Source organism: Condylura cristata, unplaced genomic scaffold, assembly GCF_000260355.1.
Source record: "Condylura cristata isolate star-nosed mole 26May11 unplaced genomic scaffold, ConCri1.0 scaffold00032, whole genome shotgun sequence".
Classification (NCBI taxonomy): Eukaryota; Metazoa; Chordata; class Mammalia; order Eulipotyphla; family Talpidae; genus Condylura; species Condylura cristata.
Window position 1 is genome coordinate 7,477,296 of NW_004567133.1, and position 27,195 is coordinate 7,504,490.

A 27,195-nucleotide genomic window follows, 5' to 3' on the forward strand; every position below is an offset into this window, starting at 1 on the left:
CCGCCGCCGCCCCCGCCCCCGCCCCCTTTCCTCAGTCCCGGGGATTTTCTCCCCGTCTGCCAGCCTCGCCGCTTCCGACATTGCACGAAAGAGATGCACCCTGGAAGGGCAGATCGCGGGGGCACATCTTGTTGGGAGAAGAGGCCGCGTGTTTGGACCTTAGCGTGCCGGTTCACCTTGTCGCAGGCCTGGGGTAGATTTGATTCATCGGCCTTAGAGTGCCGCGTTCTCGCTAAATCTACCGATTTCTGCCTCTCTGGCTTCTCACACTCCCAAAAACGTTAAGCGGGTAGCTCTTGGGAAATTTGGTTTATCTGAGTGGACTTCAGGCTAGACGTGAGGGCGCCCCCCGGAAGGAGCATGGCCGCGTCCCCTCAGATCGATACCCCCCTGGAAGTGGAGGGCTGCCTAATAATGAAAGTGGAAAAGGACACAGACTGGACCTCGGAGCCCATGCTGGAAAGCGTAGACAGCTCTGAGTCGGAGACCTTTCGCAAAGGCTTCAGGCAGTTCTGTTACGAGGATGTAACTGGACCCCATGAAGCGTTCAGTAAACTCTGGGAACTTTGCTGCCGGTGGCTGAAGCCAGAAATGCGTTCCAAGGAACAGATCCTTGAGCTGCTGGTGATTGAGCAGTTTCTCACCATTTTGCCGGAGAAGATTCAGGCATGGGCGCAGAAGCAGTGCCCGGAAAGTGGAGAGGAGGCCGTGGCACTGGTCATACACTGGGAGAAGGAGACAGGACGACTAAGACAGCAGGTGAGGCGCTTTTCCACATTTTTTAATTTCAGACGAAAAGAATGGGAAAAGCAGGTGGGCAGGAATGTGCTGTAGGATATGCATAAGCCTGCATTATGGAAAGCCAAATGGTGCTCATGAAAAGACCTCTAAAGTGAGGTGTGATTCATGGGGTTTGACTTTTGCAGTTTAATTCATTCCCCAGCTACCACCTCCCCCAAAAAGACAGAAAAGGACTTATCCCAGGTCCCTCCCTAATCCTTCACTAGTCCAGTCCTTACTGTGAAATGCCCTCACGGCCATCATCCTTGTCACTCTTCTACAGTTTAACTAAAAATGACTTTGCATGCTCTTCTAGTTCTTTTTCAGAGGGCCCTTCCATTAACCTCCTGCAGTCCTGCGCAGGATGTGCATTTGTGTAAGGACCTGACTATCTAAGGGTTGCTGTGTTGGTTAAGGATAGACACTAGCTGTGGAGATTATTTTTTAAGTTTTTAACTCACTAGTGGATTTGTGTTCTGATAACTTTTCTTTCTTTGAGGACCTAATAGATTGAGAACGCAAATGTCTGTTCTAATAACAAAGAGGCTCTGTATTTCACTCCTGACAGATTTCCCTCGCCCCCACCCCACACCTGCTGTATATTAATAAGGATCACTCTCCTATTTTCTTACACCCAAACTATGGACAGTACTATTAACCCAATGACCTAAAGACTCTTGAGACCAGAGTCAGATTTCATTCTTTCTCACATCTTCTGGCCTTAGTAGACATCTTCCTCAGGGGAATGTATCCTGATCTGGGCCTCTTTTTTCCTCCTTTCCATTATGGTGTTATTGATTTTCCCAGGTTAGCAGTCCTGTGCACTCAGAGAAGCAAGTCTCTCTTGGAGCATCATGGGAAATAGAAGATTTTCAGCTAGAGCAGATGGAGACCCAACCCAGAATGGTGTCTCGCAATGAAGCTGGAAGCCTACACTCAGGACACCAGGCACTGTTGAGCCAGAAGAGAGAGCATCAGCCCTTACTCAGGAATGGTAAGAAGCAGAACACAAAGCATGCCCAGTGCGGATCACGGCAGATATCATGGTGGAGCCCTGATACCATGACTTGCTCAGAGTAGAGCTCCATTGGTACATATATTTGGGAACAACTTGAACATATGGAGAAAGAGACTTCAGTTGCTCCAGGATTTGGGAATATGTGTGTCATAAGTCAAAGGGTTTTTAAAGATGGGATCTAGGAAAATTTAGATTGCCCACGCTGACTTCAAGGTTTTGCCATATTGAAAATCTTAAGATATATATGTATTTTTGACTGATTATAAGCAACTTGAAAAGAGAAAATGTTGAGAAGGGAAAACATTTATTTTCAAAAACTGACTCAAAAATAAGGCATCACAGAAGTGAAATATGACATGATAAATAATTAGACAGCATAGGGAAGGGACCACTGGTGTTCACAGCTTCCCCAGACATTAGCGAATCAAGGCAAATATAAGGAAATGAACACCCTGACCTTCCTAGTAAACAGTGATCACTCCGTCCCCAGAGTGCCATGTCAGACCTAAAAGGGGAATGAAACACCACTGAACCTACAGTAAATAGACTTGAGTTTATATCTGTCTCTGCCCCTCTATCTGATCTTGGGAAAGTAATACAAAAGGGTCATGATTGCAAAGAGGAAGAGATTAGGCTCTAGAGGCAGACTACCGGGTCTCAAAACCTTAGCTCTGCCATTCTTTTGTGGCCTTAGCTTCTCAAACTTTCCATTCTCTTATCTGTAAATGAAATATAATAAGGTTGATTGTGTAGATTAAGAGAAGCATAGTAAAAGGATCAATAGTGCATAACAGTGTGCAGTAAATGTTAGTTTCCTTTTTTCCATAAGGAACCTTTATTTTTAAATTCCAAATCTGTTTGATTTAACCCCTCCTCAAAAGGCAAGATTCACTACTGTGCACCCCTATCTCCTTCCCCCCCAAAATCTATAACACGATAAGGTACACTGCAAATATTAAGGGTTTCTGATTTTTTCATCATCAAGGTTTCCTTTTACAGATCAATTAGAGGCACTCACTTTAGCAGATAGCTTAGTTGGATCAATTCATGGTGTTAAGGAATTCCCAGGGTGTTAAGAAATTCCTAAAGTGGAAATGTTTGTTGCAGTACTGGGAGAGTAGAAAAGGTATGGGATGGATATCTCATAAGGGGGAATTTATTCTAAGAAAAGGACCTACAATTTCAGCTGAGTCTAAAGGGAGGTTATGTTTCCAGTGAAGTGGTTCCATTTTTTTCTGGAAAATAGTGAATAAGGTTTGAGTTCTCAGTCACAGTAATATTTATTCTTGAAGTTTCCTCTAGATAGTAAGCTCTAGAGTAGGGGTTAGATTTGGCTTTATCTAAATTTATATAGCTACTTTTCACCTTTTGAGTAGTCCGTGTATTCAGTACTGTGTGTCTGTGTATGCCGTCCTCCTTAGGACAGCATATGCCCATAGCAGATTAGTATGAGAAATTGCAAAGTGGCAATTTATATGCCAAATCATGCTTGTTTTGTTTCACCTACAAAACTTTTAGTTTAGGGTTTTGTTTGTATTTTTTCTCAAGATTTAAGATTTTTTGAGATTTTTACATAAAAGTTCAGATTTCTGACTTCTCTTGGAAATATTAGGAGCTGTGCTATACTGTAGTTGCACAATGACACATCAGCTGGAGCTGAGCATTGGCTGTACCCTCTCAATAGGATATTGCTCATTAGTTCCCCATAATCCATACCTGACCATTTAATGATGTACTTACTTGCTCACTCCCAAAAAGCATCTGTGTTTACTGTGGTTTCAGGCATTGTTCTGAACACATTGAGAAAAGATCAATTCACATTTATTCATTTTTTATACATGCTTATTTCTGAAAAGGGGAAGCAGCATGAATTAAAGGATCAGAGCCTAGAACACTGTTTCTTTTTCTTCTTATAGCTCGGTCTTCTCCCTGGGTTCCTGCTCCTGCTGATGACTGGAACACTGTAGATCAGGAAGTAACAACCACACTTCTTCCTCTTGTGTCCCAGGTTAGTTGTACTTGTTCTCTCTGGACTTTCTTCTTAGGATCACAAAGATTTCCTTTGCATTCACTATCCTCAAGCTTTTAAAAGTCCAAGAGACATTTTCCCCCTTGTTCCTTTTCTAGTAAAGATTAGCTCCAGCCATTGAGTAATGGCACTCCTTGCTGGATCACTTCTCTTATGATTTTTTATAGTATTATCTTCTGCCTCATTGACACAAAACATACTTTGATTTTAATTCTTCTTTGGGGCACATCTATGCTTTGTCCATAATCATCCTGGTAGTCACTGCTATTAGTGTTATTACAGGGACCAGTGAAAGATGTACATATGGCAAGAAGTTTCTCCTACAAGAAGAGTGTACGTCAGGTTCCTGCTCACAGAGAACAATTCTGCAGCGCTAGAAAAGACAATGTTGGGAATGTGGTCTCTCTGGGTAAGTGTTCTTCACCTTTCCAAATAAAAGGTTTGGGTATTTCTAATCTTTTCATACCTGCTAACAATTAGATTTAAATGTTAGTACTTAAAAGACCTCCTTATGTTGTGCAATCATTTCTGTGGTCGTACTAGACATCATAATCATTTATACTGTTATTTTACCTCATTTTTCCTTTCTTCCAATTTCAAATATATTTTTCTTGTAATTTAGTGGTTAAAACATTGGACAGGTTTTTATATTACTTAAGTTAAACACATACACTTCCACTTGACTGAAGATCACATCATTTTTTTAGGATACTTAAATTTTACTTAACACAGTACCCTAATGCTTTGTGCAGAGCCCAACATATGCAGCCAGAAAATAGTTGTTGGGCTGAATGTAAATCTTATAAATGGGAGAAAAGAAATAATTTCAATACAGTACTTAAAGCCATGTTATGAGTTATTTAAATAGCTACAACTTACAGGCACATGACCACTGAAATGTCACTTTACAAGCAAACTTTTGAAGAATTTTGTCATCCACATTAGTAGGGATAAATGTAATTCATATGTGAGCTATAAATTAAAATTACTTATTGATAAAATTATGACTCTAAAATGTGCATTAATACATACCATACATACTACAAACCTGTGCTGCTGTTTTAAAAGGGTTAGCCAGTAAATAAGTTAAAAGTTCCCTGGTGGCCATAGCCAGTCACATTCCAGATATTCAGTAGCTCTACTGGACACAATTATAAAACATTTCTTTCCTTAGAAAAAGTTCTGTTGAACAATATTATATATAAACTCTAAATTATAGAGGTTATAAGATGGACTGTGTTAAGTTGAATGAATAAACTTAACAATATTTACAATTAGAAAACTACTTAAGCAGTTGGAAAAGACAACCAACTTAAGATAACACTGAAGACACATGACAGTATAAAGCAATCTTCCCAGGGTAGCGGACATCCAAGCCATCTGCCTACTTATGTGCATGATAGTTATGTACATGATAGATGTTCCCTGGTGTGCCTGGAGTAACTAATAAAATGCTGCAATGGAGTCTTTTGTAAAAGCTTCCACAAAATGGATAGGGATCATATTTGGCAATTTCAGTATTAGCCCAACCCCTGCAGGTGTAATTAGTTGTGGAAAGACACATGCCCAAAAACCTATCCCAGTCTTTTCATCACAGATTGTAAACTGATGGTTTATGATGCTAAATTTAACCTATACACTTATTTTGACCTTGTGTAGGATTTTAATTTAAAATTAGCCTACAAATCTTGATTGCAAGACTTTTGCATAATCAAAGGGGAGGCACCATAGGACCCACCTTGTTACATAGCATTTGTTGGCCAGAGGTAACTGAGGGACTCATATTGAGGAACCACAGGTCCCACTCCAGACACTTTCACATTTACATTGTCTGCCTAGTTCTTATAGTTGTACTTTCATTTTCTCTACACTTCCCTCATGTAAAACCAAAGAACAAGTCTCCATCCCAGGTTCTTTCAAAAAAGATTTAATTTGATGCTGATTCTCTATGAGAATCCCATGATACTTCTGTTTGTGTTGTCTTGAGAAGGAAACTAACTTTTACTACATACCTGTTGGGCACTGGACACTAAATGACCATGTTGTTATGCCCTGTACCGCTTTGAATAGAGGATAATATTCTCCCAGGAAATTGAAGTTCAGAGAGGCTGAGAAGCTTCCCCTGGTCAAAAAGTTAAGTAAGTAATTGAACAAGGATGCAAATATAAGACATGTTGATCTCTACACTATTGTAAAGTAACAGGAATTCCACTTGCTTCCCTATTTTTATATCTCTTCCTTATTAACTATCATATGTATCCAGAACATCTTGATTTCTCATCTGTCATAACCTCAGTATATATATGTATGTTTAGAGAATGAGGGATCATGGATAACATATAAAAGTACACTTTATTTTATAAGTAATGAATACTGGTCTGGAGCATACTACAGATCTAACAAAATGTTAGCTACTGTGGGTAAAATGCAGGCAACAAAAATAAATGTTCCTTGCCCTGGAAAGTTTTCCTTTAAGAATTAGCTTTCCCTGATGGAGCAGCATGTTAAAGCACAGCACTGAGAAGCTGGGGCCACTTCCACATGAGTTGATCCCTGCCTTCCCTGGAGGTGATCCACATGGCATGTCAGACCTCTCCTGGCCTGCCCATTGCTCCCGTCAGCAGTGTACTTCATCTGTCAGCTGTTCTGCTCCCCACTCTGTCTCTGGTGAATTCTCTCACTGCCCCTGTACCTCTGCCCTGTACCACAGTTCTGTATGAATAAATAAATAAAATCTTTAAAAAAAAAAAAAAAGAATTAGCAGTGGGCCCTATGTTTATTGCAGCACAATTTATAGCTGCAACCCATATGCCCCAAAATAGATGACTGGATTAAGAAGGTGTTATATATTTATACAATGGAATATTACTTAGCAATCAAAAAGGATAAAATCATGCCATTCGCAGCAGCATGGATGGTGATGGAAGGAATTATACGCAGTAAAATAAGCCAGAACCAAAAAGAAAAAATATCGAATTGTCTCACTTATAACAGGAGTGCAGAAGAACCAAATAAGGGATCAGGAGAAAAAAATAACTATGATAGTAAAAATCAAAATCATCATGCAGCTATAGATCTGAGACATTCTGTAGGGGATAAGGTAGATGAAGGATCAGGATGGGTGGGAACAGCACAAGGGACTACAGTGATGGTGTATGGTGTATAGGATGGTGTATTTGTGGTGGGAATTTCACGAGGAAATCATAATGTACAAAAATGAAGGGTTATTGATCTAATACATATTTTTGTAATTTTAGACCAAAAAAAAAATTAGCAGTGGCAATAAGTAGTAAAATGGCAGAGTAAGTTAGTACCAAAGGACTTATGTAAGAATAACTATACGGAGCACTATCATGATTCAAGAAGACTCTAGAAAAATTCTAGAGTTGATATGGGCAGGACCTTCATTTTTTTTTTCATTACTTTTTTTAAACAGTAATAACTTTGGGTTTCAGGTTTACATCTTTGAAAATGAACATTAAAGTAAATCTACATTAAGTACACCACTAAAAATCCAGTTCTGACCTTCACTTCTAAGTCTAAATGTGAACAAATGGTCCAAGAGAGTACACCACAGAGAAGACTGGGCTATATAATAATCACCGCTATGTCTAGCATTGACTGTATTTCTCTTCCCATAGGAAGTACAGTGTCAACATCTAACAAGAGAGCCCAGTTGGAGCAAAGAAAGGAGCCATGGGCCATAGGTCTACATTCCACTAGTAAGAGGAATAATCTACGAAGCAACTACATCAAGGAAAAGTCAGCTCATGCTGTTCAGATCCCTGCAAGGAATGCAGGAAAAACATGGAGAGAGCAACAGCAATGGGGTTTAGAAGATGAAAAGATAGCAGGCGTGCACTGGAGCTATGAGGAAACTAAGACTTTTCTTGCAATTCTTAAAGAGTCTCGCTTTTATGAAACACTTCAGGCTTGTCCCCGAAATAGCCAGGTATATGGAGCTGTGGCCGAATGGTTGCGAGAATGTGGCTTCCTCCGAACACCAGAACAATGTCGGACCAAGTTCAAAAGTCTCCAAAAGAGCTATCGAAAAGTGAGAAATGGTCATGTGCTAGAACCCTGTGCCTTCTTCGAGGACATGGATGCTTTATTAAACCCCGCAGCCCATGCTTCGTCCACTGACAAGCCAAAAGAGGCCGTATCTCTCCCCAGACTAAAGAGAACTGGTATCACTGCTAAGGAGCAAATTAGTTTGGTAGAAGAGGAAGAAGCAGCGGAAGAATCTGATGGTGATGAAATGGGTATTGAATTTCTCCGGAAACCTGAGATGCGTGGTGCCCCTGTCTTGTTTCAGAACCTGAGCGGTAAGAATTGTGCTTTTGTTTTTCTGGCATGAAATTGTATGGTGTGGGCTGGTGGAAAAGGAATGGACAAGAATGACCAAACCCAAGGAGTGCCTCCGCAAATGCCTGAACACTAGCCATTGTGATTTGCCACGTAACTATATAAAGTACTTTCAGGTGTTTGTTACTCTTAGTTACAGCATTGAGTGGCAGTGGAGTGTTCTTTTCAGGTGAGAGCACTGCAGGAATTTTGAGTATTCGTGTCTTTTGGGGAAAAAAGTAAGTGGAGTCAAAGGAGTCTCGGGATCGAACATTATCTGAGAATTGGTATAACGTCATCAGTTATACTATCTTGTCCTCAGTCCAGGATACATTATTATGCTGAATAGACAGTGAAAGAGTGTGTATGAAATGAAAAAGATATACCGTATAAAAGAAAGCTGGTGTTTAAATTTAAGGACTGAGATATGCAGAATTAAACTGCCAGTGAACAACAGTTTGACATCAGACACACTGGACTATTCTGAGCTTCAGTTTTCAATGTTTGAAATGTCAGAGTTGGTGTTAAATGAGATCATATAGGTGAGGGCATTCTGCAAATGTTGAAATGCAATAAAACATTGCCTGCTGTAACTGTTGTTAATAATGCTTCTCTGCCTTATGGGGAAAATGATTAGTTCTTATATAGAATGAAAAAGACTAGGAGAGTTAGGAATGTGCTTGCAACTGTAGTAAAAAAATAAATATTTCTAGGGCTCTCCCTGGTGGCACAGCAGGTTAAAGCACCACATATGAAGCTCTCTAAAGTCACTGCAGCACGAGTTAAATACCCCGCCAGGGAGCTGACTCCCCTCAGCAGTGTATTTCAGTAAATCTGCCTGTTCTGCTCCCCACTGTCTCTGGTGAATCTTCTCACCCACGACCCCTCTGGCCTATACCAGCATAAATAAATAAATCCTAAAAAAAAAACCTCCAGAAAAATATGGGAAGATGCATTTATGCATATACAGGTAGTCATAGTGTAGAAATACAGCTCTTGGAGTATATGGGAACCAGTGATAGGACTAGAAAAGAACACTCAATAATAGAGGGAAGAAATGAGTTTTTCCAATTACAGATCAAAAAGCACACCTAAACTTACTCCAACACATTTTGAAAAGTTTTATGTTGCGATAAAAGTGAAACTTTCATCTCTTAGAGGACTTAGTGACAGCAAAACTACTCTGTTCATAGTTCTCTTCAAGGAAAATTGTTTAAAGAGGTGATAGGAATTTAGAGGAATTTCTGAGTCCATTTTTCTCAACTGTTTTTGAAAGACAGCCAAATCCTTAGTCACTGTAGCATATTTACTCTACCAAGTTAACTTTGAAGTTTCTATTGTCAATGTTAGTTTAAAAATCCAGTGAGGTGGACTATGGTGATGGCACACAGGTGAACTGGTGGTGGGAAGCCCATGGGGGTTACAACCAAGATGGAAAAATGCACAAAATGAAGAATGATATAAAAAAAATTAAAAATATGATAACAATGCTATATTAAAAAAAAAATCCAGTGAGGATTTTCTCATAACATATTCATTTAAATTGTTTTCTGTACAACTTGAGTCTTTCTAATCAGAAACAAGTAATTTCTATTTTTTATAGTCTTTTATATCTTTCAATACATTATTACAAATTTATATACAAAATGAGACCTTGTTTTTAGTAAAACTTATTCCAAGGTATTTTATAGTTCCTGTCGCTACCATGAATGGAATTTGTTTTCTTTGACCTCTTCTACTTTGTAATTTGTAGAGGCTACAGATTCCTTATGCCTTTGACCTTTATCTTGAATGGCAGGTGTGCACTGGGGCTATGAGGAAACCAAGACTTTTCTTGATATCCTGCGCGAGTCTCGGTTTTATGAAGCACTTCAAGCCTGTCATCGAAAAAGTAAGTTGTATGGGGCTGTGGCTGAACAACTGCGAGAGTGTGGCTTCCTCCGGACACCAGAACAGTGTCGAACAAAGTTCAAAAGCCTTCAGAAAAGTTACCGCAAAGTGAAGAATGGTCACGTATTAGAGTCCTGTGCATTCTATAAGGAGATGGATGCCCTGATTAACTCTCGTGCACCTGTCCCTTCTGCCAACACAGCAGAGGAAGTCCCATCACCCACAACTCAAGAAAGAGAAGATATTGAGATTGAATCCCAGGAACCTACAGACTGGGACCCTGAGGACACCTCACAGGAGGCAATAGTGGAAGATTCTGGCAGCGAGAGAATGAGTGAGGATGAAATTTTGCAAGAGTCAGAATTCCAGGGACCTACAGATCTACTACAAAATCCAAGTGGTAAGCATCATCAAGGGGTTGTAGTTTGAAAGAGGAAGAAGTATGATTTACTGAAGAATCAGTAGATCTGGCACGTCACAAATACTTGCCCATTAAATGGTTGAGGGTTCTGTGCTATTTAAGGGAATGGGCTCTACCAATGAACCACCTTTTCTCATGGTGGTTCTGTTTAAGGGAGAAGTTTACATTCTAGTGTTTAGTATTTGGATCTCAGCCTCAATTTTTTTCTATGGGGTCAGACAATGCTTTATATCTCTTGAAAATGCTGTGGGGATAATGTTGGAATTATGCATGAGAAAAATTCAAATGAAGAAGATACTATCATAAACTCAAAATAGAAATAGCGCTGTTATGTGTGGTGTGCATGAAAAAATGGATAGGCAGAGACAGAGTGAGACAGAGAATTTCTTCTGGTCCTCAGCTTCACTGTATATTTCCCTCATGAGTTTCTTTCCAGCACGATAGACTTAAAATTCTCAAAACCAATATTTACCATTTCTCATACCATGAATTTTCTCTGTCCCCCCACTTGTCATTCACACTTAAAACCTTAGAAATATTTTTGACACCTTCTCTCCCATTATTTACATACAGACACATGACACTGTTTTTTCTCAACTGTTGTAGAACTCTATACTTAATCTCGTACTATAGAGTCACTTCTTAGATCAGCCTTTTCTCTATCTCCAAGACAGTTTTCTCCATCAGTCTTGTATTAAGGTTCCACAACCATCCTTGTCTGAGCTCATATTTCTGCCCTTACCTGTATCATTATTTTCTTTCCTATACTCTCCCTAGTCAATGCCACAGCCACAGGGATTGAGGAATAGAAACAGTTTCAACTTAACATGTGAAAGAAGATTTATGTTCACATTGGCAGGTGGATACACAGAAGGATATCAAATACTTAAGAATAAGGGTTTGGGAATAAAGCCTATCTAGAATGGACCTAAGTGATACAGCTTATAAAGTATAGATAAAATGAGATGATGCCTTAATTTAGTTCTAAATGATCTGGGGCAAGGATGCAGGGAGTATGTGGCAATGAAGATAGGTAAATTATTCATGAGAGGTCATTATATATACCGTTCTTTTTACTTTTCTATATGTTTATTTAAAAAAACATGTAATTGATAAATAACCAATGTAGAATCAGAACCAGAGTTGTCAGATCCCAAAGCCTCTGTCTCTTTACCACATCATGTTCTGTATCCAAAAAACTTCTTGGAAAAGGTGGGATTCAAGATGATCCTTGTAGTGAATGTGGGATGCAGATAAAAGAGTAAGAAGATAATCCCAGTTTGGAGAACAGTGAGAATTTAAATTTGAATGATATGCTCTGTGTGAGAGAGCCAGTAAAACAAAGTGGTAGGAGCATTTGAGAGAAGAAAGAAGGGTTCTCAGATACAATGAGATATTGATGAACTTAGAAATACATTCAGGAATTTGGACTTGATCACTAAAATATACTCTAAACACTAGTGTAGTATCTGCAGTCGTAAGAGAAAGACTGCAGTTAAACGAAGTAAAACAAATTTTTTGACTGGTTACCAGAAGGGAAAGGAGGCAGAGGGATAAATCAGGCCAAAGGGGACAGGTATATGGTCAAGGATAGAATTGAACACATGTTGATTCTCAATACATACCTGAAACTTATGTTACAATATTACTTCCATTAAAAAATAATTTTAATATTAAAAATAAACACTAATGAATTGTAATATATCTTAGTATAATATAAGCTACTAAAAGTATAGTGATAGACTAGAATTTCAAGGAGATAGCATGCTAAGTTGCTCCTATTTTTGTCATATTGATAGAGAATAATGGCTTCTATTTTTTTTAATTCAGAAAACATTTTTGAGGACCAGTTTTATTTTGGGAATTATTTGGTTGTTCATTGAACTGAAAGGAAAGAAGATATAATGAATCATGGACGAATCACTAGACCTGAGGTCGTTGAAGTCTACAGGGATCATAACCAAACCTTTTAGAACATGCTTATGTGAATACATTCAATGGTGGGAAATTGTTATTGTCTTTTTTTTTTTTTTTAAGATTTTGACATTGGATGTAGTGTCAAGGAGGATGCAACGCAGGTAATATATAAGGACATGGAGCAACATAGAGCATTAATAGAAAAGTCTACAGTGGTGGTTTCCCAAAACACTGATCTGGGTAAATGCCATAAAAGAGAGTGCATCTCAGGAAGACAATGGGAAAATCTTCAAGGAATCAGACAGGGAAAATTAATATCTCAACCTAAAGACTTAGGGAAAATTATAGTACATCAAAGGCCCTTCATGGGGAAAAGACCCTACAGACTTCTGAAATATGGAGAAAACTTTGGAAGGAGTACTCGCCTTATGTGCCGAATGACCCACCAGAAGGAAAATCCTTATAAGTGTAGTGTCTGTGGGAAGTGCTTTGGTCGAAGCAGGAGCCTGATCAGACACCAAAGAATCCACACAGGAGAAAAACCTTTTAAATGTCTTGACTGTGGAAAGAGCTTCAATGACTCCTCAAACTTTGGTGCCCACCAGAGAATCCACACAGGAGAGAAGCCCTATAGATGTGGAGAGTGTGGGAAATGCTTTAGCCAGAGCTCAAGTCTTATTATACATCAGAGAACCCACACTGGAGAAAAGCCCTATCAGTGTGGAGAATGTGGGAAAAGCTTTACCAACAGTTCTCATTTCAGTGCCCATAGGAGAGTCCACACTGGTGAGAATCCCTACAAATGTGTAGACTGTGAAAAAAGCTTCAATAACTGTACAAGATTTCGAGAACATCGAAGAATGCACACTGGAGAGAAGCCTTATGGGTGTGCCCAGTGTGGCAAACGTTTCAGCAAGGGTGCTGTTCTTGCCAAGCATCGGGAGGTTCATATGAGAGAAAGGCTCTTGCCTCATCCTTCTGTGTATTCCCCAGAGCCCCCATTTAAGGGGAAGACTGATGAATTCAGGAAAACTTTTTAGTAGTGATCTCTTTTCTTCCTAAATGTCCCTCTAGCCATTTCACCCAAATCTCACTTGTGGAAGCAATCCTTTCTTAGCTATAAAAGTGTCATCCCCAAGACTAGCTCAAGAATACATAAACCGAAGACTTGGATCCAGTTCTTACCTCTGCCTCTGTTTGGATCAGCCTGTTCCTCTCCTCCTGTGTATCCCAGTTTTCATTTAGAAGAGCGAAGAAGCTTTGAGTTTAGAATGAAATTCTCTTCAGTACGTTGAGCCCACTCTATTTGATTTCTGAGTCCAGCAACGTTCAAGATCCTTCATCGTAGGTGAGAGTTGTTTTCAAGGAGATGAAAAATGCTGAACGTTTTTTTGTTTTGTTACCTACCGTATGAGATCCTGGATGCAGATTAATCACAGAATTCCATGTTGGGTAGAACTTTTAGTTGTCTGATTAGAACAACATCAAATCCATGTTGGTTTTAAAGATACAAAAGGAGTTGGAAGATGTTAATAGCTTCCTTCCAAAGCCTATTGCAGCGTTCCTTTTTTGTGTCAAGAAATTGATCCAAATAGTGAGAGTCAGATCCTTGTACTGTCCTTGAAATCTCGTAACTAATGCCTCCTCCACAGAGAGGGGAAGCGACTGATCACTTGTCATTCTTTGTATCAGCCTCTTCTGTACCTGAACACTGAAACCCTCGTGGCTGCTGCTTCTCCAGTCCATATGTAATCCATTTCCTTTTACTGTTTCTCATAAGTCCTACACTTACCTCTTAGCTGTTCTAGGTGCTGTCTGTCTGATTCTTCTGAACTACCATGCCCTTCTCAGATTGACTAGGATGCATGCTCTTGGTGTGGCTCATTCAAATAAGTAGAACTCCAGACACATTCTACCCTTAACTTCTCTGGTTCTTAGGTAGAGCATGACTGGTATGTTGATGTGTTTTATGCCCCCCAGCCCCATACTTCAACATATTATATAATAGTTTTCTAACGTTAGAGATGCAAGGTGTGGGGGTCCAGGAAGAAGTGAGGTGGATACCTGAAACAGTTAATGTTCCTAAGACTCCATGGGCCTCCTTTAGTTCAGATAGCCACCTCAGTCCAGGCCAGCACCTCCAGGAAGGTGTCTTCAATACCCCATTCTCCTTTCTGAGTCTTCTAGTCCCTGTCATAGGATCATAAACCTGACTACTTTATGCAGCCGTATAGCTCATTGAGTAAAAGTAGAGTTACAGAAATTTCCTGTCTAGAATGCCATTTTTGTTTTTCTAATTCCTGTTTGACTGAAAAACCTTTGATAATCCCACAATACTAACCAGATAAATGTTAAAGGAAGGGTTCAGGTGGGGGATAGTCTATGGAAGTTACAAGTGAAACCCACAAACTTAGTCATTCATAGTTGCTTTAGGATGAGACCAGTGGTATTTATGTCCTTAGCATGGAGGTATCCTGAAGTGGCTTTGCTTTGGGGAGGGAGGACCCCAGAATTGAAACTGTGGTTTATTCTTCTGAGCTTCTCTTTCCTTTGCTGCTCTCATCTGAAGACATCTGGAGGTTTTTGTTGTTTTTGTTTTTGTTTTCCTTGCATATGTTTGAATCTTTTGAAACTGGTTCAGCAGAGTATCAAGATGGGTAGTAGAAAGAAATCAACTGCAGTGTGAGAATAGGGTGTGGTCTGTGTGAAGGCAGGTGACTCAGGTAAACATGGATAAGTGTTTCTGATTTACATTTGTTGCAAATGTTGATTGTCCACATCCCAGTAGGTGGATTTCCTCGATGCTGTCTGGATTATGGACTTCTAATGGTAAGTGCAGTTTTATGTTGGTAGTGTGCCTACCTCAGCGAGACGTGTATAGTGCCAGTGGGTGTGTGCTCATGTTCTGTAGATGTCTGGAATTCCAACTCTAGGGGAGATGCACATTAATAGAGATCACTGCTTAGTAATATGTACACGGGATTGATAATTATATTGAAGCATGATTCAGAAAATAGATTAACTTACTTATAAATATTTATTAAGCACTGTGTGTGTTAGGCCATGTTCTAGGCACAGTGAGGGAGATGAACATGGAAAGGGGGGCATGGTGCCTGTGCTCACAGAACTTCAAGTGCAGTAGACAGTAGAGGAGGTATTAGAGCAGAAGATCCTGTCCACTATGTCCATGCCAAGCACAAGGAAATGACTCTATCATGAGAAAACCACCTCACTTGCAGAAGAGCTTTTCTACATTGCCAAGAACACTGTTCTGAGGCTCTGACTTCCCCAGTGGCAGCAAAGGTCAGACCATTCCATCTCCAGGGGAGCAAGCTGGTTTCTGTCAAGTCTTGTGTCTGCAATCGAGCTGAGGTGGAATTGGGTTTCTCTAACTATTGCAAATTGTAAATGAGCTGTCAGGATATGTATCAAATTGACTTAATGAACTTTGCCTCTATTGTGAAGAAATAGAAGGTCCTACCCACCATTTTAGACCATTGCTGCTTGGACTTTATCTTTTCTCAGCTGGAGCAGAAAGTCAAAATGAATAATGTGCTTTTATATTACATAGAACTGCCTTTATGAAAATTCATAGGAAAGGATTTTTTTTTTTTTTGGTCTACATCTCAATAACAGGGAAAGCTCTGATCCTACACAAAATAAAGGATCTTACACCGATTTTCCTAACTTACTGTTCCTCTCTCCTTGTTCTGGCTGCTGGAAAGTGCAACAAAACTTACAGCTCACCTCAACCAACTATGGTAAATCTATATTTATTTAATCCTGTTTAATTTCTGTGAAAATTTTCCTAAATCTTATTTTTTTAAAGTGGTATAAGCAAATGGACATTTTATTTTCTGACATCTTAACCATGGCACTGTGGAAACTGACTTGTATTTCCTACCTAGGCTTGCTTTGTTTCTTCCACAGATACCTCCAATTCTTACCAGTGATTATATTACACATATAACATAATTTATTCATGGAATGAAAACTTAGTTTTTTAAAGAGAAAAAGTTTACACATACACTTAAACAGCTCAGGGCAGCCTACCATGGTGGAATAAGCATTTAGACCAGATGCCAGAGGGGGCAAGTTCTTGTCACTGTCACTTCCTGGATAATGTCTGACAAACCATTGCCTCTTTTTGGAACTTAGTTCTTTATTGGAAGAGAAGTCGAACATGACCACAAGACTTCTCCACTCTAATGTCGTGTGAGGCAATGGAGTGAGTGGTAATGGAGGAAGACATGATATGTCAAGCTACCCAGCCTGGCTCAACACTGCGTGCAGCCTGCAGGCCAGACTGAATCCAAATCATACTCTTAAGAAGAGGGATGCTGCAGACAGACCCGACGCTTGCTCAGCAAGGACAAAGGACAAATGACTGCTGGGCAGAGCAGGCAACCCCCAAGGACGGCAGCTGGGGCTGGAGTAGCACTCAGCACGTGACTGTAGCAAAGGAGGTGTATTTTGTGAGGTCTGGTGCCTAATGACAGATAAGACTGAACTAGGAGGCAGCTGGGAAAGCCCAAATGCAAAGAGTGCGTCTGCATCCTGGCAGCGGCCAACCCTGCCTCCATGGGAGTGCATTGCAAGAATAAATGTGTGTCCACTCACCGTTGTGTGCTAATGTTCACTTAGATTTCGTCTTGAAAACGTGTGTGTGCGTGTGTATGAAATAAATGTCTAAAATAAATAACTCCCATTGGTGTTTGCCATAATTTGAAGTATATCTTCCATTAAAGGAAGAGAACTTATCCAAGAGGTAATAAAACAGATCCTAGCAGCTAAAGAGAATGTCACCACTATTCCAGTTCACCACTATCCCCACAGCTAGCAGAGCTTTCTCATGAGTCCACAGCTACTCCTGGGCACTATCTTCTGACAGTTATCACTGCCACTGCCCTAGATAATGGTTGCCTCTGATTCTGGGGTGAAGTTAGCCTTGGATGCATATACTGCATGTTTTCTGGACAAAGCACTCACCCGCAGCCTCTATGATCTGTTCAATTTCCCACATGACTTGGGTCATGGGATCCATGTAGAGGTTGTGCCACTTGCCAAGAATGTATTATTTCCAAATGTATTCTCAGGAACTGTAGGAACAGCCTATTCCCCTCTCATGAGGTAGACTCCAGACAAAGTGTCACTTGGACTTTATAAACCATGGGCTGTGTGCAGCCAGTGGCAGAGTCCATAATAGTTGTAATTACTCAGAATCTGAGAGTTCCTCTAAGTTTTCCCTATTTTCCTTAAATGGTCATGACCTGTCTGAAGGGATAAAGACAATGTTTGCATGTGGTGTTCTATCAGATTCCTAGCAGGTTACCTGGCCTCCTATTCCTTTACAGAAACTTAGATCTTTAACACACTCAGGTCTGGGAATTAGAGGAGAGAATTAAAATCTCTAAGGGCACCAAATGTTTAATTCCTATAACCAGTTAAGTCAATTATACTTAAGGAAGAATGAATGTTATGTGTTTCAAGCAATAAAAGGGACATAGCCAGTCACATCTCCAGTCCTTATGGATGTGACTGGGGGGCAGAGGCTGTGAGTTCCATGAGAAGTGAATACATAAACCCACAAGACAGGCGCTGAATGAGAAAGAGATGGAGGAGATAGGAGACCCAAAAAGATGCAACATTAGGGTTACTTGGATACATGAGCATAAAGCCCATGGAGCAATGTGCTTGGTGTGAAAATTGTGGAATTGTCAGAAAATGATCCCCCTTTCAAGAAATCATATTGGCCTACTTAAACGTGATCCAGTGAGAGCACACACCAGCTCCAAGGACCATGCGCAGCAGCGGCACCATGAGGCAGAGGGAACGGCAGCAGCAGCAGCAGGCACAAAGTAAAAAGCTAGGACCTGAGAAAATGGGTGTACTCCCCTTTCAGATTGTTTAAACTGTTGAGTTCTTGGACAGTCTGGCAAGGGAGAAATGCAAGAGTGTAAATAGTCTTCCCAAAAGCGTGGCAGTGAGGACTCAAGCCAATTCTGGCAAAATGAATCAGTACTTGTACCCCAAGTGTTTAGACCAAAGTGTTTAAACCTGTTGCAGCAGAAAGGACACTTGACCCAAATCCTGGGTTCTACTTAAGCACTACCACTAAGCCACTGTGTGGTTGTAGCCCAATTATTTGTCCTCCCTGGGCCTTGAGCTGGCCTGTGTCCTGCTAATCCTAGTCACCATGCCAGTGGACTCTCTGCTGGACTTTGCAGGGTCTGAGGTCTGTGATCTGGAATTGACTTAGAGTTGGAATTGGGACTGTGGACTCTTGACTTTCAGATAGCACTCTGCACAGGGCTAGCTGGTCAGGAGATGGGCTCTGGGCTGGGCTGGCCTCCACTCTTAAGTACTTCCCACAACCGTGGACTCTGAGCTGGGCCACAGGCTTCACTTGCACAGACAGTTTCAGTTAGACTTTTCTTTCTGAAATTAAAATCAAGCCAATGCATATGGAGAAAACACTGCACTACTTTTTATTACAAAGCTGCCCTAATAGCTCAAGAGGTAAAGAAATAGCAGAAGGCTAAAGAAATAGATAGCAGAGGGCCCTTCTGTAACAAAGGGCTCAGGGAACCAGAGAAAGAGAAAAAGTCGGGAAGACTCAAGTGATGTGCACATACAGCCCCTCTTCCAACTGCTCTTCTGCTCCTACGAGCTTCCCTGTCAGGGGATTTCTTCAGTTGTGCTGTTTCTGCCTCCCTCTGGGTAGTGTTGACAACACGCCCACAGGCTGAGGGGGCTGGCGAGCATCCACAGGACTTAGTAGGAGTCTCTCTCTCTGAGAAGCCAGGCCCAGATCAGCAGGAGCATGCCAGTCTCTCTGACCTCTGCTCTGGCCGGGGCACAGAAGCTGCCCTGTCTACAGTCCAGGGGTGTCCACAGGGGCACCTGGCAGGCGGAAGTCCACCTGAGCCTCAACGCCCCTTTAGGATCAGGCGGGTTTTCGCATCTCCAATGAAGAACCTACAAAAGAGATGGCCCAGCTTCACAAAAAGTCACACAGACCGACAGGCACATGAAAAAGTGCTCATCACTTGCTGTTAGGGAAATGCAAATGAATCACCATAACCCATAGGTAAAAGACCAGAAACAGCAAGTTCTGGAGAGGATGTGGAGAAAAATAAACTTCCACACTGTTGGTGGAAGTAAAGGCTGGTTCAGCCCCTGTAGAAAACAGTGTGGACACTTCTGAAAATATTAAAACTGGAGCTGCCATACAACCCAGAAATTCCACTCCTAGGTACCTACCTGAGGAATACAAAGACACTGTTTGGAAGGGAACCATCCAATCCCATGCTCACTGCAGCACTATTTACTATAACCAAGCAATGGAAATAACCTGTGTCCAAATACATACGTGTGGGTCAGGAAAAGTGTGTGTGCGTGTGTGTATGTATGTATACACACACACACAGAAAATGGACTACTACTCAGATATCCAAAAGATAGAAACTTGCCACTGTGGCAACATGCATAGAACTGGAGGGGATTGTGTGAAGCAAAATAAGTCAACAGGAGAAAGGCAAAAACCAAATGGTGTCACTTATATGTGGAATACAGAGACCAAACAAAGGGTCCAATAAAGCCAAAAAAAAAAAACCCTAGGAAGCTGACTACCAGAGCAGGAGAGGGAAGGGCAAGGAAAAAGTTGGGGGGAGAAAAGAAGGACTACGAGGATGGACTGTGGAGCTCTGCTGATGGGGTGATATCGGGACAATACTTAAAGCGGGGGCTGCTGTACCCTTCCGCATCTGTAATGATGTAAGCCAATCCATCAATAAAAATAAGACAAGTGGGAGGAGGGGGGGGATTCGATGGCCAGCAAGATCTGTGAGCCTCTGGAGAGAGGCCCAGCCCTCATCAAACGTCTCCAGACCAGAATTCCCAGGAAGCTGCTTTTCTGAGCTCTCCAGCCTCCATAACCCCCCTCCCCATGGAAAAAGGCAGATTCCTTTTCCTAAAGGTGCTCATCTCTGCCCTGCTGAAAGCAGCATGGAATTTCAAGTAATGCTTTTCTCTAGCCCAACACTGAGCAAGACTGCAGCCGGGCCACTCAGTACAAGCTGTCCAGCCCAGCCCAGCCCAGTGGCTGTCCTCTCCCAGACAGCAGGGACCACCCTCGTGACTGGATGCAGACACTAATCCCTACACAACCTGGAGCCGAAAGAACAGGACCCTATGGATCCTTGAGGCCCACAAGAAGAAAACCCCAGGAGAAACAGACAAGCAGAACTATCTTTCTGATAACATTAAACCCCTTTGCCTTATCCAGGGAACCATTCACATTGTCTTTTACGCGAATGGTGTCTCCTGCACCCCTGCTCTTGGGAGCACCTCTCACATAGTTTGCTATGTAGACAGGACCCCCTAGAGTTGTATAACACCCATGTGGAAAACCATTCATCCTCCCCTATTCTTGTTTAGGTATGGCTGACCTCACCCCAACTCCAGGACGAGGCTCATGCTCCAGACACAGTCCCCAGTGGTGCCAGCCCTATGGCTGCAGGGCCTGATTCCGAGGTTGGTGTGGCCCAGTCTGGGTCAGTCCAAAGCTGTGGAGCACCACACCCAGGGCTCTTGCTGGGGTGGCCCTTTCTCTAAAGGTGTTAGGCTGCCAGGATAGAGGCCTAGCACCTTGCCTCCACTGCAGAGAAGAGCATATTCAAGTGTGAGGTCAGCAGTGCTGAGAAAACACATGGCCTAAAGGCATGGCTTGAGCACCTACCTGAAGCCTATGCTACCTGTGAACCAGTGAGACCCCCTTTATGGTGGGGCCCCCACCCCATATTAAGATGGATTTCTGTCACTGACAACCAAGAGTCCCACAGTCCTAATCTCTGTCTCTAAAGAAGTCCCTTCCTTTCTTCTCCAAAGCCATGTGCAATCCCTCTAGCTACCCCCAGGGACCTGTCACACACCTACCTGATGAGCAGCCCCACAAGCAAGCTGGCCAGGAGTGGGCCCACCCAGTAGATCCATTGGTAGGTCCAGTAGTTGGCCACCACTGCAGGTCCAAAGGCCCGGGCAGGATTCATGCAGGCACCAGACACAGCACCTCTGCAAACATCGAGCCGCACAGGTTACCAGGATCCCAGCCAGACCCCAACTCAATTCACACTCATTTCCCCAACTAGGCCAGGGTCTGCCTAGGAAACTTCTGTAAGCTACCTTGTCGTGGGGTTAGGGAGAGGGGATCCCAAAGAAGACACAGGTAAGAACACTGTTAGCCCTATGAACTGAAAGACTTGACTCCTCCCTTGACTCTGCCACCCCCCCCCACACCCTTCTAGAAGGCCCAGCAGGAACAGACAATGGATCTCAGTCCTCTCCAACTTGCTAAAACGAAGTCAAGCTGTTGTCTGCTTCATGAACTTTGGTGGCAAACTGCTCTAGCGTCACAACCCCAGCCAGCTATTTCTTCTGTGTCCCCTAACCTCCAGTGGAGCAAAAGTACCTGTATCTCAGGTTGTCATCAGGAGTGAATGAGAAAATGCATGTAGAGCACTGACTCACAAAACATTCACATCCAAGTGTGAACTGTAAGCCCCTGACCCAGCCGAGGCCTGGCTGCCCCACAAGTGTGAGGCCCAAGGAGGGGTTCCCCCTGTCTGAGGTCTGCATCCTTGCCCATCCCCTCCATCTGGGGGCCTGCTCCCCGGTAGCCTTTGCAACCCAGCAGCCAAAGCTAAAAGGCTGCCCTAAGGGAAGCCAGTGCCCCTGGGGGCAGTAAGCATTACACACAGTCCCTACACCCCAGGGTCCATCTCCCATATGATGACCCCTTGGGGAGGAGAGCAGGCTCCACTTGAGTCTGTGTCCAAGAGAAAGGATGCAACTGGACATCTGAAGGGCCTCCCTCGGCCCCTGTAACTGGAAACATGGGAACTTTTGCCAGATCTGTCACTTAATGTGCCAGTGCCCAGTGACCTTATGTAAGTCACAGTGTCCTTTCTGAGCCTCAGTTTCCTCATATGTAAGTTGGGGGAAATAAGTTGGCCCTGACCTTACTTCCTTAACCCCTTCCCAAACATCCTGGCGGACTCACTATCAAAAGCCAATGGGTACAGTCACTCTTTGTAAGTCTTAAGTTAAACCCTGGCTGCCCCCTGGCTAGACAAACACAGGCTGTAGAAATGTTTGTTGACAAGAAGAAATTTGGAAGCTTTTACATCAAAGTCAACTTGTCTGACCTCCCTAGAGTAAAGTTAAGTGTCACCCCAGGAGATGCCCATATTCCCAAATAGCAACAACGATACCTCCTTAGACACCACCACACCCTGTTGTACGCTGACCATGTCCCCCCTTCACATTACTTCTGTACCCCCTGTGACAGGGCGTCTGTCACTCTGGGGTAGTGCCACAGGTTTGACTTCCTCCAGAGCTGGCCCTGCAGCCCACCCCCAGAGGCGCTCACCCTGCCAGTATGTCTGCTGTAACGGAAAAGCCAATGGAGAATGGGGCCAGTGGTCCCTGCGTCCTCTCGTTGATGGCGCCCATGCATACAGTCAGCGCCAGGATGGTGGTCATGATCATCTCTGCCACCACGGCGCCCCCCACCTGCCAGGGCTCCTGGACTGTCACAAAGGCTGCTCCAGTTGCATTCCAGAACCTCTCTTCAGTACTCACCGCCTGCAAAAAGAAGCCACTCAGCCTCACAGTGGGGGAAGAGACAGTTGGGTCGGGGCATTGGGGGAAGGACTCAAAAGCATGCCCCTGAATGTAAAAGCGGGCAAAGCATTCTGTCCAGGACACAGGGAGGCATGTGTGGGCCCACATCCAGGTACTGGCTGACTCTAGATGAGCCGGCAGACTCCTTTGAGCCTCGTTTTGCACATATGTGAAATGGGGCAAACCCAGCAGGTGTTCTGGGCCTGAATAGAACACCTTACTTTTACAAACTTTGCTAGAACATCTGAGGCAGTGAGCACAAGGCCAGGTTGCTATAGGTTCCCATGACAGGTTTCCCGACTCCCCCACCCCAGTAGAAAGGACCCATCCAATCCCACTGGAGGAATCAGGAAAATATTTAGACAGTCTTCACCCCCCAACCCCACCCAACAGCCCCAAAGCCAAAGTCGCTGGCCCAGTTCCCCAGGGGAGCACCCACCTTGGCCAAGGCAGCCCCAATCATCCCCCCACACATCTGGGAGATACAGTACGGGAGAAGCAGCACCAGGTTGAGCCCTCCGATCAGCGTGGCCGCCAGGGACACTGCAGGGTTAAAGTGTCCACCACTGTGTCCAAAAAGGCAGAAGAAAGTCATGAGGCTGAGGTCCAGGCTGTTGCCAAAGGAGTGTGTCCCACCCCACCCCACCCCACTCCACTCCCAAGGCCAGGGCCCACTCCCAGTAGAAAACAGCATGAAACTATGTCCCGGCGGGGGAGCGGGGGGCAGGGGTGGGAAAGGGATGTGGGGGAGCCATGAGAGGGAGCAGTCCACTTCCTGCCCAACTTCTGGAGGACTTGGAGGAAGAGTGTGTGGGTAACCCACCCTCAACTCCATCCAGACTCCCTCGGAACCCCCTCCGCTTTCAGAGGTTTAACCACAGGTTAGAATTAGACCCCAAGCCCAAGAAAAGTGTCCTGTCCACTTAGACACAAAGAGACCTGAACAAGGGCCCCCAGTCCTCTGCTTAACCCCAATCCCAATCCCTGATTCATGTAGAGTACAAAGTTGAGATGAGTAGTTCCCATTAGACGTGGGAACCAGCCGTGACGTTAGACTGGGTTGGAATCTGGAGTTTGGGATATGAGAGGATCAAAGTTGAAGCTAGGGTCAAAGGGTCAAAGCTGGCCAGGCCCAACCCCCACCCCTTTGGTCTTGGGTAAAGAGCCATTTAGCCATAATGCCTAACCAGCCAAGGCCCCAGAGCCAGCAAGCCCCGACCAGTGCCTGCTACCCCATTGGCATTCCATCTGGTCCCACAGGGATTGAGGAGCTATCCTCAGAAGTGGTCCACTAAGCTGCTGCACAGATGGATATTTTCTCCAAAGGGAAAGTGGCCCCAAGACCCTGCACATCACACAAAACCCATAGTCTTCCTCCTGGGGTGTTGTGACCTCACCAAGGAGTCTGCTCGCTCCCCAATGGAGACAGTGCACTGGGCAGACTGAACAAAAGGATTGTATCCACGCTGATGTCTGAGCGCCAGCTGCCCCCATAGGCCTGGCCTCGCTCAGACTCTCAGAGCTTCCTGCATGATTCGGAAGCTCTGGCTCCATACAGAGGAGAGAGGCACAGCCAGACCTACTTGGCCTTCATTTGGGTTCATGACCAAGCTCAGCCTAAGCTCTGTCAAAGCAGAGAGACGAGGAGCAAGTGGGCGGCCCACAGGATGCTGTGGGGGTTAAAGACCTCTCCACCCCTCGGCCCCTCCTCCACCACATTGCTTTGGGAGTTACAGGGCCTGGATGGGCTGGACGACCTGGAGCACCAGACACTACACACTCACTAACAACAGAGAATCATGACACATGCGTTCTTAGCTGATTCATTCATGGTTCGCCTAATCAGCATCTATTAAACACCTACTATGTGCCAGATGTGGTACTAGGTACTTTATATACCACATCTTAGATGCATTCAAAGTCCGTGTCCGGCACACAGTAGGTGCTGAATAAATACATGTTGAAAAGGAAATGACTAAGAAGTGTGTATTACACTTGCAATGGGGAACAAGGGGTCTCTCCAGCCAGCTGTCCTGCTTCAACCCCCACTGAAGGATTGTGTGACCTTGGTCAAGGTACCTAATCTCCCCATGCCTCAGTAATCTCTACTTTACAGGGCTGTTGTAAGAGCCTCTTAACCATAATGCTCGACCAGCCCCAGCCCCAGAGCCAGGAAGCACCTCAGCCACCAGGGCCCTGCTACAAGTGCATATATTGCATTACATAACAAAAATTCTGGTATTCAATAAATACCAGAAGTCCACACTGAACCGCACAGAGGAGCTCAACTGCTTGCCCTGCTTACCCAGCTGGGAAGTGACAGGCTTGCCTTCAATCACAGACTCACCCCAGTAGAACACCGTGATTTTTGATGCCACCTGCAGCCTCCAGCGGACATTTAAAGAGAGATGTTCGACTTCTCTTTCATACTAGTTTTCTAGGGAACAGTATCTTAATTTCAAATGCAAATACTATTTTGACTTAAGTTTTTAAAATGAAATGAGTTGAATATTCAGACTTATTTCTGAGATTCAGTACAGATGCAACACATCCTAGGTTACCCAGGCAGGCACTCTGTAGCCACTCAATACCTCACTGCCCCTCCTCTCTGGTCAGCGCAGGCCAGGCCCACTGCAGGTATGAGTGTACCCAGGTGGGAGACCCCCTCAGGGGTCCGCCTGCATGTCTGCAGGACACCCCAGGCTGGAGTAAGTCCACGCAGGAAGTATCTGCTGCGGCTCAGCTACCCAGAGGTCTGAACGCTACGCGCGGGCTAACCTCTGTGTATCAATTCATTCTCTTGCCTCCCAGGACACACTGGGTCTGGACCCTGGAGCCCAACCACTGCCACTTTCTAGCTTTGGAGAGATTGTATGATTGGAGAGATTCTCTGACCCAGCTAGATAATGAGGATAATAACAATAATACCTCCCCATGGGGTTGTTGCAGAATTAAACGAGTTACTGACCTGTGCAATGTGTGCGTAGAGCTCTGCCCAGCACGCGAGGAGCATTAGGCATTTTGGGGCTTGAGAAAAATCTTTCTAAAGATCCTCCGTTGTTCCCACTTTATTGGTGGGGACATGTGAATTTAGAAAGTGGCTTCCCCAAAGACACAGAGCTCATGAGCTAAGATTTGAAGCCAGCTGGTGTGCTTCCCAGTCCATACCCCTACCCACCACGCAGCCGGAATCCTGAGTGTGGCCCCTCGGGGTCTGCTCCCCACCAGGCTGCCCGGGTAAGCAACAGGTGGGATGCTGGGGCCGGTCTCACCTGATGTTCCCCAGCGTAGCGATGAGAAGGCCCAAGGCCAGCCCGTGGGCCAGCGCCGGCTGCAGCCGCCCTGTGTCCTGTCCATTCTCAATGACCGACAGGCAGCCGATGAAGATGAAGAGGGCAGAGCCCAGAAGTTCCACCAGACAGGGCTGCACGAAGCGCTCGTACCAGGCCCCACGCCACCAGCGCCCCACGCTGGGCTCCTTCCCTTTGCTACTACTGCACTCCAGGGTGCACACAGAGATATCTGCCTGCAGCGGGAGGAAGAGAAGGGTGGACATGGTCAAGGAGCCCAGAACGAACTCCCCAGCCTCCCCCTCAACCTGGAATAATTCCTTAAACCCCCCGGGTGCCAGGCTGGAGCCGAGGCAGCAAGGGCGCTCACCTGGCTGGACATCATGGCTGAGGTGCAGGCGCGGCTCTGCCTGCACTGGCCGGGAACCCACACCTGCTACCCCCACGCGCTTATCTCTGGCCAAGGCTTTTAAAGGGCGCAAAGGCTCACCGGAAAGTCCTGAGAAAGCAATAAAGCCTAGTGGGAGGTGGCCCTGAGGCCCAGAAGGGAAACATTTTTTTTTTTTTATCTCAATTGGGCAGGGCAGCCGGGTAGTCAAGGACGGCTGAGCTTTCTGCCAACTAGTGGAAAAGGCACTGGCTGAGCAGCATCCCTAGGGAGCACTCCCAGTCTCCCCAGCAGGAGATTCACAGGCCCCCTACTCCCCTATGGCCTCCAACAGTGTCCAAATCCCAGGGCCCCACTGGCTTGGGACTGAGCATGAGACATGATGGCAAACTCATCTCCAGGGATTTTTCCACGCATTCCCACAGACACGGCCTG

General features: G+C 44.2%; 2 protein-coding genes across 6 annotated transcripts; one reads left to right on the forward strand and one right to left on the reverse strand.

The window, feature by feature from the left end:
• The first annotated feature begins 72 nt into the window (after positions 1–72).
• ZKSCAN2 (zinc finger with KRAB and SCAN domains 2) lies at positions 73–17,083 on the forward strand. Of its 5 annotated transcripts, XR_001145994.1 has the most exons (9): positions 73–759; positions 1,588–1,774; positions 3,715–3,806; positions 4,110–4,236; positions 7,469–8,152; positions 9,970–10,461; positions 12,520–15,228; positions 16,125–16,160; positions 16,558–17,083. XR_001145994.1 is itself a non-coding variant. In XM_012732040.1 (8 exons), the coding sequence occupies exons 1-8, from the start codon at positions 361–363 to the stop codon at positions 13,437–13,439; spliced, it is 2,700 nt and encodes an 899-aa protein (XP_012587494.1). In that variant the 5' UTR covers positions 73–360; the 3' UTR covers positions 13,440–17,083. The 5 variants fall into 5 exon arrangements, 2 of the variants coding, with proteins under 2 accessions (XP_012587494.1, XP_004691765.1); XR_001145993.1 differs by having other exon boundaries at positions 12,520–16,160; XR_001145992.1 differs by having other exon boundaries at positions 16,125–17,083.
• A 1,806-nt stretch (positions 17,084–18,889) lies between these two features.
• AQP8 (aquaporin 8) lies at positions 18,890–26,852 on the reverse strand. Its single transcript, XM_004691709.2, has 6 exons — positions 26,743–26,852; positions 26,355–26,608; positions 23,522–23,648; positions 22,829–23,043; positions 21,337–21,471; positions 18,890–19,377 (listed from the first exon to the last, which is right to left on the reverse strand). Exons 1-6 carry the CDS (start codon positions 26,755–26,757, stop codon positions 19,329–19,331), a joined length of 795 nt encoding a protein of 264 aa, XP_004691766.2. The 5' UTR covers positions 26,758–26,852; the 3' UTR covers positions 18,890–19,328.
• Between the last annotated feature and the right edge of the window lie 343 nt (positions 26,853–27,195).